The 13,324-nt window shown below is 55.7% G+C and overlaps 2 protein-coding genes across 2 annotated transcripts in view; both read right to left on the reverse strand.

Moving 5' to 3' along the window:
- Nucleotides 1–1,609: 1,609 nt before the first annotated feature.
- LOC146421410 (uncharacterized) overlaps nucleotides 1,610–13,324 on the reverse strand; it is a 23,169-nt gene continuing 11,454 nt past the window's right edge. Inside the window, exons 2-3 of the mRNA XM_085047142.1 lie at nucleotides 10,530–11,767; nucleotides 1,610–2,276 (exon numbers count right to left, since the gene is read on the reverse strand). Of these exons, the coding sequence (XP_084903268.1) occupies nucleotides 1,814–2,276; nucleotides 10,530–11,767 (1,701 nt within the window). The 3' untranslated portion in view covers nucleotides 1,610–1,813. The remainder of the gene's footprint in view (nucleotides 2,277–10,529; nucleotides 11,768–13,324) is intronic.
- Nucleotides 2,512–5,759, reverse strand: LOC146421411 (class II histocompatibility antigen, B-L beta chain-like). Its single transcript, XM_085047123.1, has 5 exons — nucleotides 5,610–5,759; nucleotides 4,849–5,118; nucleotides 3,577–3,858; nucleotides 2,865–2,972; nucleotides 2,512–2,534 (listed from the first exon to the last, which is right to left on the reverse strand). The coding sequence occupies exons 1-5, from the start codon at nucleotides 5,692–5,694 to the stop codon at nucleotides 2,512–2,514; spliced, it is 768 nt and encodes a 255-aa protein (XP_084903249.1). The 5' UTR covers nucleotides 5,695–5,759.

Raw genomic sequence — 13,324 nt, forward strand, 5'->3', positions numbered from 1 at the left:
CCAGTGATAAAGCTCTTTCAAGGCTGGTGCCTCATGCTCTTGAAATTGTGGAGATTGTTTCGTCTTCTCCACAGAATTCTGAACGAGGCTGGAGCACAAGGGTTATAAACATGTGGGGCTGAGATACAGAGAGTAAAAGGTACAGGAATGGGAAAGGGTACAAAGGATATAAAAAGAGTATAAAAGTACAATGAAAAAGGACAAAAACCCATCAGGCATCAGCAGAAGCCAGGTTTACACAAACTGCCCAGCTGTGGAACCCCCAACCCCACCAAAAAGTGACACAGAAACCCCAAAAAGTGACATGGAGACTCAAAAAGTGACGATGGGAAACCTCCAATGGGACAGTGAGACCCCAAAAATGGCAGAGAAAACCCCAAAAATGGAAGAGAAATCCCAAAAAGTGACACAGAACCCCAAAAAACGACAAAGAAACCCCAAAAAATGACACAGAAATCCCCAAAAGTGACACAGAAATCCCCAAAAGTGACACTTGAGACCCTAAAAATGACACAGAAACCCCCAAAATGATAAAAAAAACCCCAAAAATGACATGACAAACGCCCAAAAGTGAGACAGAAACCCCAAAAGGTGACCCAGAACCCCCCCAAAAATGACCCAGAAACCCCAAGAAGGACACAAAAATCCCCCAAAACGGCACAGAACCCCCAAAAATCTCCACCGCACGCTGCTGGAGCAGTTCGACATCAAATCGGGACTTTGACGTGAGAGGAGCTGAGGGGAGTCACAATCCATCACAGACCCCCAAATGCCAGGCCTTGCACCACAGCAGTGCAGGTGATGCAAGCAGAGTCTGCTGCTAGAGACTGTCCCCTGCCCCGGGGGGACATGCTGGACATTGTCACCTGGCCTGAGTGTATATTAACCCTTGGCACTCTGTGCTTTTTGGGGGGAAAACCACCACTGAGAAGAGCAGCTGGAGAAGATCAATGTGACATCGTTGGGATCCACGGATGGTGATGTTTTCTTTCTCCCTCTTTCTGTCCCCCTCACCTCTTTTCCTACTTCTCTTTTCCTCTCTTTTCCTCCCTCTTTCTCTCATATTTACTATCAAATAAAACCTACACTACTGACTGGCATGTGGTCTCGTTTGCACCTTAATTCGGGCAGAGGTATTTCCAAAGAACCTTAATGTTTGGATCATAACAGCTGTGACCCCAATGTCCCACCCATGTCTCACCTCAATATCTTCATTTTTACCCCAAATTCAGGTGTTTTGAAGGATTGAAATGAAAACAAGACCAAACCTGAAAGAAAAGGATTTACATGTCTGTGCCCGCTGAGGATCCACGTGGTTGGGTAGAAGGGAAGAACATTTTTGGAGGTTTCCACCCCAAAATCCTGCTCTTTGCCCCAATGCAGAACCATTTGGCTGTGAAAGATGCCACTGGGTGAGAGAAAATCACAATCATGGAATCAATGAGGTTGCAAAAGACCTCCAAGGCCATCCAGTGTTGCCTCATGCCAAGAGATGATATAACTGAACACAAAAGGTGAGATTTTCTGGGGTGGAAAGTCAACAAATCCGCTCTCCCCAGGGGATTTCTGATGTCCCCAGGAATTCCCATGGACATTCCTGGCCCTGCCTTCATCCAGGTGCCCACGGGGAGCCAGGAGGGTGTGGAGCCACCAGCCAGGTGTCTTTGCCACACGGATCACCAGCAGCACGGATCACCAGGGCTCTGCACAGCTGGGGTCACTGGGGATCATCCACTGCAGATCTTCCCACTGGGGATGGAGTTGGAGCAGCAATGAAGCTCTTCCTGCACTCGGGACACTCGCAGGGCTTCCCTCACTGGTGCCTCCGTTGGTGCCGAGTAAAGTTAGACATGACTGAGAAGCTCTTCCCACACTCCCCACACTCGTAGGGCTTTTCCCCAGTGTGGATGCGCCGGTGGGTGATGAGGGTGGAGTTTTGCTTGAAGCCCTTCCCACAGTCAGGGCAGCGGAAGGGCCTCTCCTGGGTGTGAATGCGCTCATGGACGAGGAGATCGGAGCTGGTCGGGAACCTCTTCCCACACTTCCCACACTCATAGGGCCTCTCCCCGGTGTGGATCTTCTTGTGCTGGATCAGGGCAGAGCTGTGGCTGAAGCTTTTCCCACATTCCCCACAATCATAGGGCTTTTCCCCAGTGTGGATCACCTGGTGCTTCATCAGGTTGGACATCTGGCTGAAGCTCTTCCCACACTTCCCACATTCGTAGGGCTTTTCCCCAGTGTGGATCCTCTGGTGCTTGATCAGATCAGATCTCCGCCTGAAGCTTTTCCCACATTCCCCACACTTGTGGGGCTTCTCTCTGCCCTCAGGCTTCTCCCCCAGCTCCGAGCTCCGGCTGCATCTCCGGGCCTTTTCCTCCTCCTCCATCCGGCCACGCCTTGGCAATGACAAATCCTGCTTTGGGGGAAAAACAAGGGCTCAGCGCCTTGCCCTGGGGGTTCCTCCTGCCCAGCTCCAGGGCTTTTCCCCAGTGTGGATTTTCTTGTGCTTGATCAGCGAGGAGCTGTTGCTGAAGCTCCTCCCACATTCCCCACAATCATAGGGCTTTTCCCCAGTGTGGATCCTCTGGTGCTGCATCAGGTTAGACATCCGGCTGAAGCTCTTCCCACACTCCCTACACTCATAGGGCTTTTCCCCAGTGTGGATCCTCTGGTGCCGGATAAGATCAGATCTCCACCTGAAGCTTTTCCCACATTCCCCACACTTGTGGGGCTTCTCTCTGCCCTCAGGCTTCTCCCCCAGCTCCGAGCTCCGGCTGCATCTCCGGGCCTTTTCCTCCTCCTCCATCCGGCCACGCCTTGGCAATGACAAATCCTGCTTTGGGGGAAAAACAAGGGCTCAGCGCCTTGCCCTGGGGGTTCCCAGCCGAGCCCCAGCGCCAGGAAGACGAAGCCCAACACGAAGCCCCCGATCCCCGTCAGCATCTTGCTGCGGGCAGCGTCCGGCGGCATCTCTGGGGGGTCAGCAGGGCTCAGGACCCCCAAAAACCTCTCAGCGACACCCCAAGCCCCTCCAAGCACCCTCCCAGTCCCTTCCCAGCCCACCCAGGAGCCCCTGAAACCTCCTCCCGATCCATTCCCAGCCTCCTCAGGACACACCAAAGCCCCTCCCGTCCCTCTCAGCACCCCACAACCCCTCCCAGTTGCCCCCCACCGCCCCAGGACCCCCAAACCCTCTCCCAGTCCCTTCCCAGCCCCACCAGGACTCACCAAGGTCCCTCCCAGTCTCTTCCCAGCACAACCAACCTCATTCCAACCTTTGCTTTTCCATCCCCAATCTCCTTCCAGCCCCTCCAGCCTCACTCCAGCTCCCTCCCAGTTCTCCCCAGCACCCCCAAACTCCCTCCCAGTGCCCACCAGCACCCCCAGAACCTCATCCCACCCTCCCCAACATCCTTCCAACCCCTTCCCAGCCCTCCCACGCCCCCAAGCCCCTCTCCCAGTAGAAACCAGCCTCTCTCCACCTCCCTCCCAGTTCCCCCCAGCACAGCCCAATCCCCCTGCCAGCCCCCCCAGTGCCTCCCCCGCTCCCCCCGGCGCTGTGAGCTCTGGCCGTACCCCAGTGCCGCCTCAGGGGCTGCTCCAGGCTGACGTGCTCCACCTGGCAGGTGTAGGTGACCCCGCGCCGGGGGGGCGTTTCCAGCAGCACCAGCAGCTGGTAGGTCCAGTCCCCGTTGGGGAGCAGGTCGGTGGTCATCACTTGCTCCGAGAGCTCCTGCTGGCCCTGGAACCACCTCACCTGCACCTGCGCAGGGTAGAAATCCATCACGGAGCACAGCAGGCGGCCGGGCTCGGGCTGGGAGCTCGAGGGCACCAGCGAGATGGACACGCTGGGGGGCACTGGGAGAGAGAGGGGAGACACTGGGATCAGCTGGGGGGGCGCTGGCAGAGAGCTGGGAGGGGTGGGGTGGTATTGAGAGGGACTAGGATTGGTGTGGGAGGGACTGTGGTGCCACTGGGAGAGAGGGGTGTGAATTGGGGGCACTGTGAGGGCACTGAAATGGAGTATGGAAATCTGGGAGTGCACTGGGAATGGACTGGGATTGGCATTAGACAAACTGGGAGGAACGTTGGAGGCACTGGGAGTGACTGGCAATGCAGTGGCAGGGACTGGAAATGTACAGAAATTGCGATTAGTGGGACTGGGGAAGGACTTGGATAGAGGGGATTGGATTAGGGTGTACTGGGACGGCGCTGGGAGAGAGGATGGAGGTCTGGGAGTGGACTGGGAATGAACTGGGATTGGCTTTAGAGGGACTGGGAGTGACTGTGCTAGCACTGGGAGGGACTGGGAATGGAGTGGGAGGGACTGGGGGCACACTGGGAGAGAGGGGAGTGGATTGGGGAGCACTGGGAGGGACAGGGAGAGAGGCTGGATGTCTGGGAATACATTGGGAATGGATTGTGAATGGGATAAGAGGGACTGGGAGTGACCATGGTGCCACTAGGATGGACTATGGTGGCTCTCAGAGTGACTGTGGTGGCACTGGGAGGGACTGGGAATGAACTCCGCGGCACTGAGATGTTAAATCCAGCGCGGGGAACTCGGCGCTGCTTGTCTGCCTGATGAGTCATCAGAGACGCGCGCTGTGATTATCTGAGAAGCGTCATCTTCACGCTTGGCTGAAATGGACGCGCTGGGGGGGCTGGGAGAGACTGGGGGGACTGGGATGGACTGGGAGAGCTACAAGAGTCATTGAGAAGGACAAGAAGCCCCTGGTTTGGCACAAGGAGGGCTGAGGGCTCTGGGTGATTCCCAGGGAGGGTTTGAGGGGCTGCAGGGTCATTGGCAGGGCAGAGCCTGAGGGGACACCTCTGCCCCACGCTCACCTCTGCGCTCCACGCTGAACGGGGTGACGATCTTGTACCAGCACCGGCAGAACCAATCCACTGCAGTCCGTCTGTTCTCCATCAATGCCTCGTCGCTGTTCCAGCACTGGGCCTGTTTCTCCCCATACGGGGTGAACCCCACATATTTCCCCACATCGCTGTCGAACCTCACGTCCTCCACCCGGTTGTAGATGAACCTGTCCACGAACCTCACCTTCTCCGTGCCGTTAATGAAGTGACACTCACTGTATGCCATCTCCTGGAAGACCCCTGTGTGAGCAAGGCACAGGTCAGGGGTTCCCCCAGCACCCCCATCGATCCCAGAGCTCCAGGGGTCACCCCGGATCCCCACTCCGCACCCCCTGTGCCCCACGGCCGCCATGGGACCCTCCTGCCCGCGCTCCCACTTCCTCTTTCCCACCCTTCTCCCTATTTCCCCTTTCACATCCTCACTCCCCACCATTTTCAGCCACTCCCTGCTTCAGTTTTGGGGTCCCATTCCCTCTTTTTGCTGTTTTCCCACCCTTTTACCCACAATCCCCCCATCCCCATCCCCCTCCCGCTGAGTTTTGGGCTCCCACCCTCCCCTTTTCCCCACTTCCCCACCCTCTCCCACCCCTTCCTCACCTTCCCCCAACCCTCAGCCCCTCCCGCTCTCCCTTTCGGCTTCCCCTCCTCCTCCCCCTCCGCTTTGGGCTCCCAAACCCCTTTCTTTCCCCTTTTCCCCCTTTCCCATCGCATTCCCTGCTCCCCCTGCTCACCCGACAGCTCCGCGCCCGCAGCCGGGGTGGCTCCCAGCACCACCAGTGCCACCAGTAGGGCCCCAGCTGCCGCCACTCGCCCCATGGCCAGCGCCGGGCAGCTGCCGCCAGCCCCGCAGCAGCCGCTGCACTGGGAGCTCCAGTCCGGAGCAGGGCGGGATCATCCGCCCCGCGCGCTCTGATTGGCCGGGCGCCGTTTTGGGACGCGCTCCCATTGCCTGGGCGTGGTTTTGGGCGCGCTGCCATTGGCCGCAGTTGTTTTGGACGCGCTCCGATTGGCCGGGCCGGTTTGGGGCCCGTTTTGCACAGGCTCTACCCGGCAACCGGTGACGACACAACACACACGCCCTCCCATTGGCTCCGCCGCTTTTGGGGCGCTGCGCCCCCACTCCCACTCCCCCCACTTCGCCGCCGCTGCACTGGGACCACCAGCGACCCTTCCCAGTGTCGCCACATCCCGAGGCGCCATGGATGGAGCACGGAGCTGCCCCTGCCTGCTGCTGCTGCTGGCGCTGACCCTGCCTGGCCTTTGGGGGCTCCAAGGTGGGCTTTGGGGGGTCCTGGAGCCGCGGCGTTGGCATTTGGGGTGTCCTGGATCCATGGCAAAAGGGGATCGGGGAGATTCAGAAGGTCCATCCCCCTTTTTGGGGATTTTTTTGGGAAGGGCGTTGGCCCGTCTTCCTCTTTTTTCAGGGTTTTACCCCCTTTTCTGCAATTTTCAGGGTCAGCAGTGGACAAACTCCTCTTTTCCCACGGTTTTGGGGCTCTGGGATCTCCCAAACCCCCCTGTTCTCAGGATTTTGGGGCTCTAGAATTTCCCAAATCATCCATTTCTGGAATTTTGGGACTCTGGGAATTGCAAACCCCCCTGGTACTGAAGATTTGAGGGACTGGGAGTTCCCACTTCCTCTTTTTCCAGGATTTTGAGAGGCTCAGGATGCTCAAATTCCTCTTTTCCCCAGGATTTTGGGGCTCTGGCATTGCCCAAACCCCTCTGTTCCCAGGATTTTGGGGGGAAATCCCCATTTTCCCAGGATTTTTATGCTCTCACTCCCCACAATTCCCCATTCCCATTGCCCCACACCATCATCCAGACAGAATATAACCAAAACTCCATTTCCAGGGGAATTCAGCCCAATTCCAGGTGTGTCTGACTCGATTCCAGGAGGATCCTGGGGCAATTCCAGCCTCTACTGCAGCACCAACACCATTCAAACCCAATTCCAGGTGGACTCAACCCAATTCCTGGTGGATCAACTCCAGTTCTAGGCAGATTATACCAAATTCCAGGTAAATCCAACCCAATCTCAGGTGGATCAAATCCAACTCCAGGTGGCTCAAACCCAATTCCAGGTAAATCCAACTGAATTCCAAGGGCATTCAACCTCATTCCAGGTGGATTTAACCCAATTCCAGGTTGATCCAACGGAATTCCAGGTGAATCCAATCCAGTTCCAGGTGGATCCAACCCAACTCCAGGAGGATCAAACCAAATTCCAGGTAGATTAAACCAAATTCCAGCTCAATCCAATCCAATTCCAGGTGGATCCAACCCAATTTGAGGTAAATCCAACTGAATTCCAGATGGATCAAACCCAGTTCCAGCTGGACCCAACCCAACTGCAGGATGAACCAACCAAATACCTGAGAGATTCAACCCAATTCCGGGTGGATCCAACCCAATTCCAGGTCGATTAAACCAAATTCCAGTGGGATGCAACCGAATTCCAGGATGAATCAACCTAATTCCAGGTCGACAAAACCCCATTTCAGGTAAATCCATTCCAGTTCCAGGTGGATCAAACCCAATTCCAGGTGGATCAAACCCAATTCAACTCTTCTAAAGGTCCCATCACCCCTTTCCCTCCATTCAGGAAGCTCCTGGCAGCTTTTTTCTAGGGCTTTTCCCCAGTGTGGATAACTGAATTCCAGATTGATCAAACCTGACTCCAGGTGAGTCAAAACAAATTCCAGGTGGACCAAACCCAATTCCAGGTTGATTCAGCCCCATTCCAGGTAAATCAAATCCAGTTTCAGGTGGATCAAAGCAAATTCCAGGGTGTCAAACCCAATTCAACTCTTTTAAATGTCCCATCGCCCCTTTCCCTCCATTCAGGAAGCTCCTGACAGCTTTTTTCTGGGAGAAATCCCTGAATTTGGGGATTTTTGGGGTGCAGTTTTGGACAGGGGACAGCTCTGCCTGCCTTTGCCCTCCCTGTCTGTGTCCCCAGTGTCCCACCATGGCTGTGTCCCCAATGTCCCACCCTGGCTGTGTCCCCAGTGTCCCACCCTGGCTGTGTCCCCAATGTCCCACCATGGCTGTGTCCCCAGTGTCCCACCATGGCTGTGTCCCCAGTGTCCCACCATGGCTGTGTCCCCAATGTCCCACCCTGGCTGTTATCAGACACTGAAATATTTCACACCTCAAACATCGATACAAAGTTTTGCTCATTATAACAAAAAGTGTACAAAGAAGCTACAATCAAAAATCCTCCCTGAAGATACCTGACTGGGACTTTGGACTGAGAGTCAAACTGCTGAGATTCCATAAAGGGAAACCTATTGTTCACTCATCTCAGGCTGAGGGAAAGGAATGCACACACAAATCCAAAGCCACCAGCTGCTCTGAGAATCATCCCTGGCTGAGTTTGGGGTGGGGGCAGAGCACAGCTCACTGTGATGCCTAAAATGCTGGGAAAGATTGAGCACAGACCCCGCAGTGTAGGAAAAGGGTATTCCCTTGGTTTAATAGGATCCCAGGTGCACCACGACGGAAAGAGAGCGACAATATCACGGGTTTGCAATTTATGGACTTCACTGATTAACATCCCTATCTAAAATTCCCCAATGAGAAACCTAACAAATGAAGTCATTGCCCCCTTATTCAAATTACCTCCCTCCCAAAAAAAAGTTACAAATTAGTTTACAGAAACATGTCCCAGTGATAAAGCTCTTTCAAGGCTGGTGCCTCATGCTCTTGAAATTGTGGAGATTGTTTCGTCTTCTCCACAGAATTCTGAACGAGGCTGGAGCACAAGGGTTATAAACATGTGGGGCTGAGATACAGAGAGTAAAAGGTACAGGAATGGGAAAGGGTAAAAAGGATATAAAAAGAGTATAAAAGTACAATGAAAAAGGACAAAAACCCATCAGGCATCAGCAGAAGCCAGGTTTACACAAACTGCCCAGCTGTGGAACCCCCAACCCCACCACAAAGTGACACAGAAACCCCAAAAAACGACACTGAAACCCCAAAAATTGCAGAAAAAAACCCTAAAAGTGACACAGAAACCCCAAAAAGTGACATGGAGACTCAAAAAGTGACGATGGGAAACCTCCAATGGGACAGTGAGACCCCAAAAACGGCAGAGAAAACCCCAAAAATGGAAGAGAAATCCCAAAAAGTGACACAGAACCCCAAAAAACGACAAAGAAACTCCTAAAAATGACACAGAAATCCCCAAAAGTGACACTTGAGACCCTAAAAATGACACAGAAACCCCCTAAAATGATAAAAAAACCCCAAAAATGACATGACAAACGCCCAAAAGTGAGACAGAAACCCCAAAAGGTGACCCAGAACCCCCCCAAAAATGACCCAGAAACCCCAGGAAGGACACAAAAATCCCCCAAAACGGCACAGAACCCCCAAAAATCTCCACCGCACGCTGCTGGAGCAGTTCGACATCAAATCGGGACTTTGACGTGAGAGGAGCTGAGGGGAGTCACAATCCATCACAGACCCCCAAATGCCAGGCCTTGCACCACAGCAGTGCAGGTGATGCAAGCAGAGTCTGCTGCTAGAGACTGTCCCCTGCCCCGGGGGGACATGCTGGACATTGTCACCTGGCCTGAGTGTATATTAACCCTTGGCACTCTGTGCTTTTTGGGGGGAAAACCACCACTGAGAAGAGCAGCTGGAGAAGATCAATGTGACATCGTTGGGATCCACGGATGGTGATGTTTTCTTTCTCCCTCTTTCTGTCCCCCTCACCTCTTTTCCTACTTCTCTTCTCCTCTCTTTTCTTCCCACTTTCTCTCATATTTACTATCAAATAAAACCTACACTACTGACTGGCATGTGGTCTCGTTTGCACCTTAATTTGGGCAGAGGTATTTCCAAAGAACCTCAATGTTTGGATCATAACAGCTGTGACCCCAATGTCCCACCCATGTCTCACCTCAATATCTTCATTTTTACCCCAAATTCAGGTGTTTTGAAGGATTGAAATGAAAACAAGACCAAACCCGAAAGAAAAGGATTTACATGTCTGTGCCCACTGAGGATCCATGTGGTTGGGTGGAAGGGAAGAACATTTTTGGACGTTTCCACCCCAAAATCCTGCTCATTGCCCCAATTCAGAACCATTTAGCTGTGAAAGATGCCCTTGGGTGAGAGAAAATCACAATCATGGAATCACTGATATTGCAAAAGACCTCCAAGGCCATCCAGTGTTGCCTCATGCCAAGAGATGATATAACTGAACACAAAAGGTGAGATTTTCTGGGGTGGAAAGTCAACAAATCCGCTCTCCCCAGGGAATTTCTGATGTCCCCAGGAACTCCCATGGACATTCCTGGCCCTGCCTTCATCCAGGTGCCCACGGGGAGCCAGGAGGGTGTGGAGCCACCAGCCAGGTGTCTTTGCGACACGGATCAGCAGCAGCACGGATCACCAGGGCTCTGCACAGCTGGGGTCACTGGGGATCATCCACTGCAGATCTTCCCACTGGGGATTGAGTTGGAGCAGCAATGAAGCTCTTCCTGCACTCGGGACACTCGCAGGGCTTCCCTCACTGGTGCTTCCATTGGTGCTGAGTCAAGAGAGAGCTCCTGGAGAAGCTCTTCCCACACTCGGGACACTTGTAGGGCTTTTCCCCAGTGTGGATGCGCCGGTGGGTGATGAGGTGGGAGTTTTGCTTGAAGCCCTTCCCGCAGTCAGGGCAGCGGAAGGGCCTCTCCTGGGTGTGAATGTGCTCATGGCGGAGGAGATTGGAGCTGGTCTGAAACCTCTTCCCACACTTCCCACACTCATAGGGCCTCTCCCCAGTGTGGGTCTTCTTGTGCTGCATCAGGGCAGAGCTGTGGCTGAAGCTCTTCCCACATTCCTGGCAATCGTAGGGCTTTTCCCCAGTGTGGATCACCTGGTGCTGCATCAGGTTGGACATCTGGCTGAAGCTCTTCCCACACTTCTCACACTCATAGGAGTTTTCTCCAGTGTGGATCATCCGGTGTTTGATAAGGGTGGATATAAGGCTGAAGCTCTTCCCACACTCCCCACACTCATAGGGCTTTTCCCCAGTGTGGATGCGCCGGTGCCTGATGAGGTTGCCATTTTGCTTGAAGCCCTTCCCACAGTCAGGGCAGCGGAAGGGCCTCTCCTGGGTGTGAATGCGCTCATGGCGGAGGAGATTAGAGCTGGTCTGAAACCTCTTCCCACACGTGGGACACTCATAGGGCCTCTGCCCGGTGTGGATCTTCTTGTGCTTGATCAGGCTGGAGCTGTTGCTGAAGCTCTTCCCACATTCCACGCAATCGTAGGGCTTTTCCCCAGTGTGGATCACCTGGTGCCGCATCAGGGTGCACATCCGGCTGAAGCTCTTCCCACACTCCCCACACTCGTAGGGCTTTTCCCCAGTGTGGATGCGCCGGTGGGTGATGAGGGTGGAGTTTTGCTTGAAGCGCTTCCCACAGTCAGGGCAGCGGAAGGGCCTCTCCTGGGTGTGAATGCGCTCATGGACGAGGAGATGGGAGCTGGTCTGAAACCTCTTCCCACACTTCCCACACTCGTAGGGCCTCTCCCCAGTATGGATATTCTTGTGCTGCATCAGGTTGGAGCTGTGGCTGAAGCTCTTCCCACATTCCGTGCAATCATAGGGCTTTTCCCCAGTGTGGATCACCTGGTGTGTGATCAGGTTGGACATCTGGCTAAAGCTTTTCCCACACTTCCCACACTCATAGGGCTTTTCCCCAGTGTGGATCCTCTGGTGCGTGATCAGCTCAGATCTCCGCCTGAAGCTTTTCCCACATTCCCCACACTTGTGGGGCTTCTCTCTGCCCTCAGGCTTCTCCCCCAGCTCCGAGCTCCGGCTGCATCTCCGGGCCTTTTCCTCCTCCTCCATCCGGCCACGCCTTGGCAATGACAAATCCTGCTTTGGGGGAAAAACAAGGGCTCAGCGCCTTGCCCTGGGGGTTCCTCCTGTCCAGCTCCAGCTCTGCAACTCTCCCAGGGCTTTGTGTCCATAAAAACCCCAAACCACCACCATTCACCTCAAAACCCTAACAGGATTTCCCCCTCTCTGCTCTTTGCACTTTGGCCTCCTCAGGCTCTCCCTTCCCTGCACTCATGGGGCTCCCGTGGCTCCCGGGCTTCCCTATTTTCCAGGGTCCCGCTTAGGGATGATCCGGGGGCTTTGGGGGTCCCAGGGGTCCCTTCTCCCCTCATTCTCTGCTCCGCGCTTCCAGGGATCCCAGGCTTCCCCCTTAGCCACGCTCCCCCCTCTCCAGCCTGCCGGGGCTCCCCCAGCTCCGCCATCGCCCCTCTCCGCTCACCCCACTCCGGGGCTCCCGCCCTTCCCCTCCACCGCTCTCCCGGCCGGACCCCATGCCCCATGTCCCCCTCCCACCCCGACACCGGGCCGTGCCCACCTGCAGCCCCCAAAATATCCCCCAAAATATCCCCCAAAGCCCCATTGCCGCCTCAGCTTTGCCCTTCCGCCACATCCAAACGTTCCCCCCGCACAATCAAACCCTCCCAGCGACCCTGAACGAGATTTGGGGCTCAATCCCGCAAGCTGCGAGCTCCAAACACCCGCCCAGAAAAAACGCCGCTCGGGGACCCCCGAGACATTTGGGGCGATTCCTCCTCCCCCTCACCTGCGCCATGCGGGGCGCCGATGCTCCCGGGGCTGCGGCAGACAAAGAGCTGCGCGCGGCTTCTGCTGCTCCTCCTCTTCCTCTCTCCAACCTCTTCCTGCTCCTCCTCTTCCTCTTTCCAACCTCTTCCTGCTCCTCCTCTTCCTCTCTCCTCCTTCCTCCTCCCGCGGCTCCTCCTCCTTCCTCCTCCCGCCTCCTCCTCCTCCTCGGATCTCCGGCCTTTCTCCCGCTCCTTCCTCATCCCTCCTCCTCCTCCTCCATCCCTTCCCCTCCTCCCCACAAGCCCAGCGCCCACCCTTTCCCCCCCTTTTCCCCACGCCGTCGCATGCCGCGGGAGGAGCCGGGATGGAGCCGGGGCAGGTCGGGCTGGGGCAGCGCTGGGCTCCGGGCCAGGCGTGGGCGCCCCCCAGGCGCCCCCTCCCCAAATTGGGCTGGCGGGAAGCGCTGGGGGCGAGGGGGGGGCGCAGGTGGGGTTGGGGTGGGGAGCGCTGGGCGCTGCGGGTCTGCCTGGGAACTGGAGAGTCATCAGCGCCGCGAGCTCGGATTGGATCAGAATCGCTCAGCGCCTTCTCCCATTGGCTCATTTTCACGGGGCTATTTTTCGGGGCTGTTTTTCTATGGGGTTTGGAGGTTCTGGGGGGCTCAGGGGGTCTCAGCGCCTTTTTTGGGGTTCGCTGTGTGCCGTGTCGGGGTTCAGCTGCCTCCCAAGGCCCCCAGAGCGGGGTGACACTTGGGGACACACGGGGTCCCCATTCCCGATCCATCCCGGGGTCAGGTCTGCCCCCCAATCACAGCCCCACCGCGGGGTCCCCCCAAGTCCCTCCCCAGTGCCCCCCAAG

This window comes from Lichenostomus cassidix, unplaced genomic scaffold, assembly GCF_008360975.1.
Source record: "Lichenostomus cassidix isolate B80296 unplaced genomic scaffold, HeHo_3.0 HiC_scaffold_33, whole genome shotgun sequence".
Lineage (NCBI taxonomy): Eukaryota > Metazoa > Chordata > Aves > Passeriformes > Meliphagidae > Lichenostomus > Lichenostomus cassidix.

Excerpts from the sequence above, each read along its gene's own strand:
- LOC146421411 (XM_085047123.1), bottom strand. The coding sequence starts at position 5,694 with ATGGGGCGAGTGGCGGCAGCTGGGGCCCTACTGGTGGCACTGGTGGTG. Across the intron at positions 3,859-4,848 it reads GTTCAGCGTGGAGCGCAGAG|TGCCCCCCAGCGTGTCCATC; the intron begins GTGAGCGTGGGG and ends TCTCTCTCCCAG. Across the intron at positions 2,535-2,864 it reads CTGGGAACCCCCAGGGCAAG|CTTCAGCAACAGCTCCTCGC; the intron begins GCGCTGAGCCCT and ends ATGTGGGAGGAG.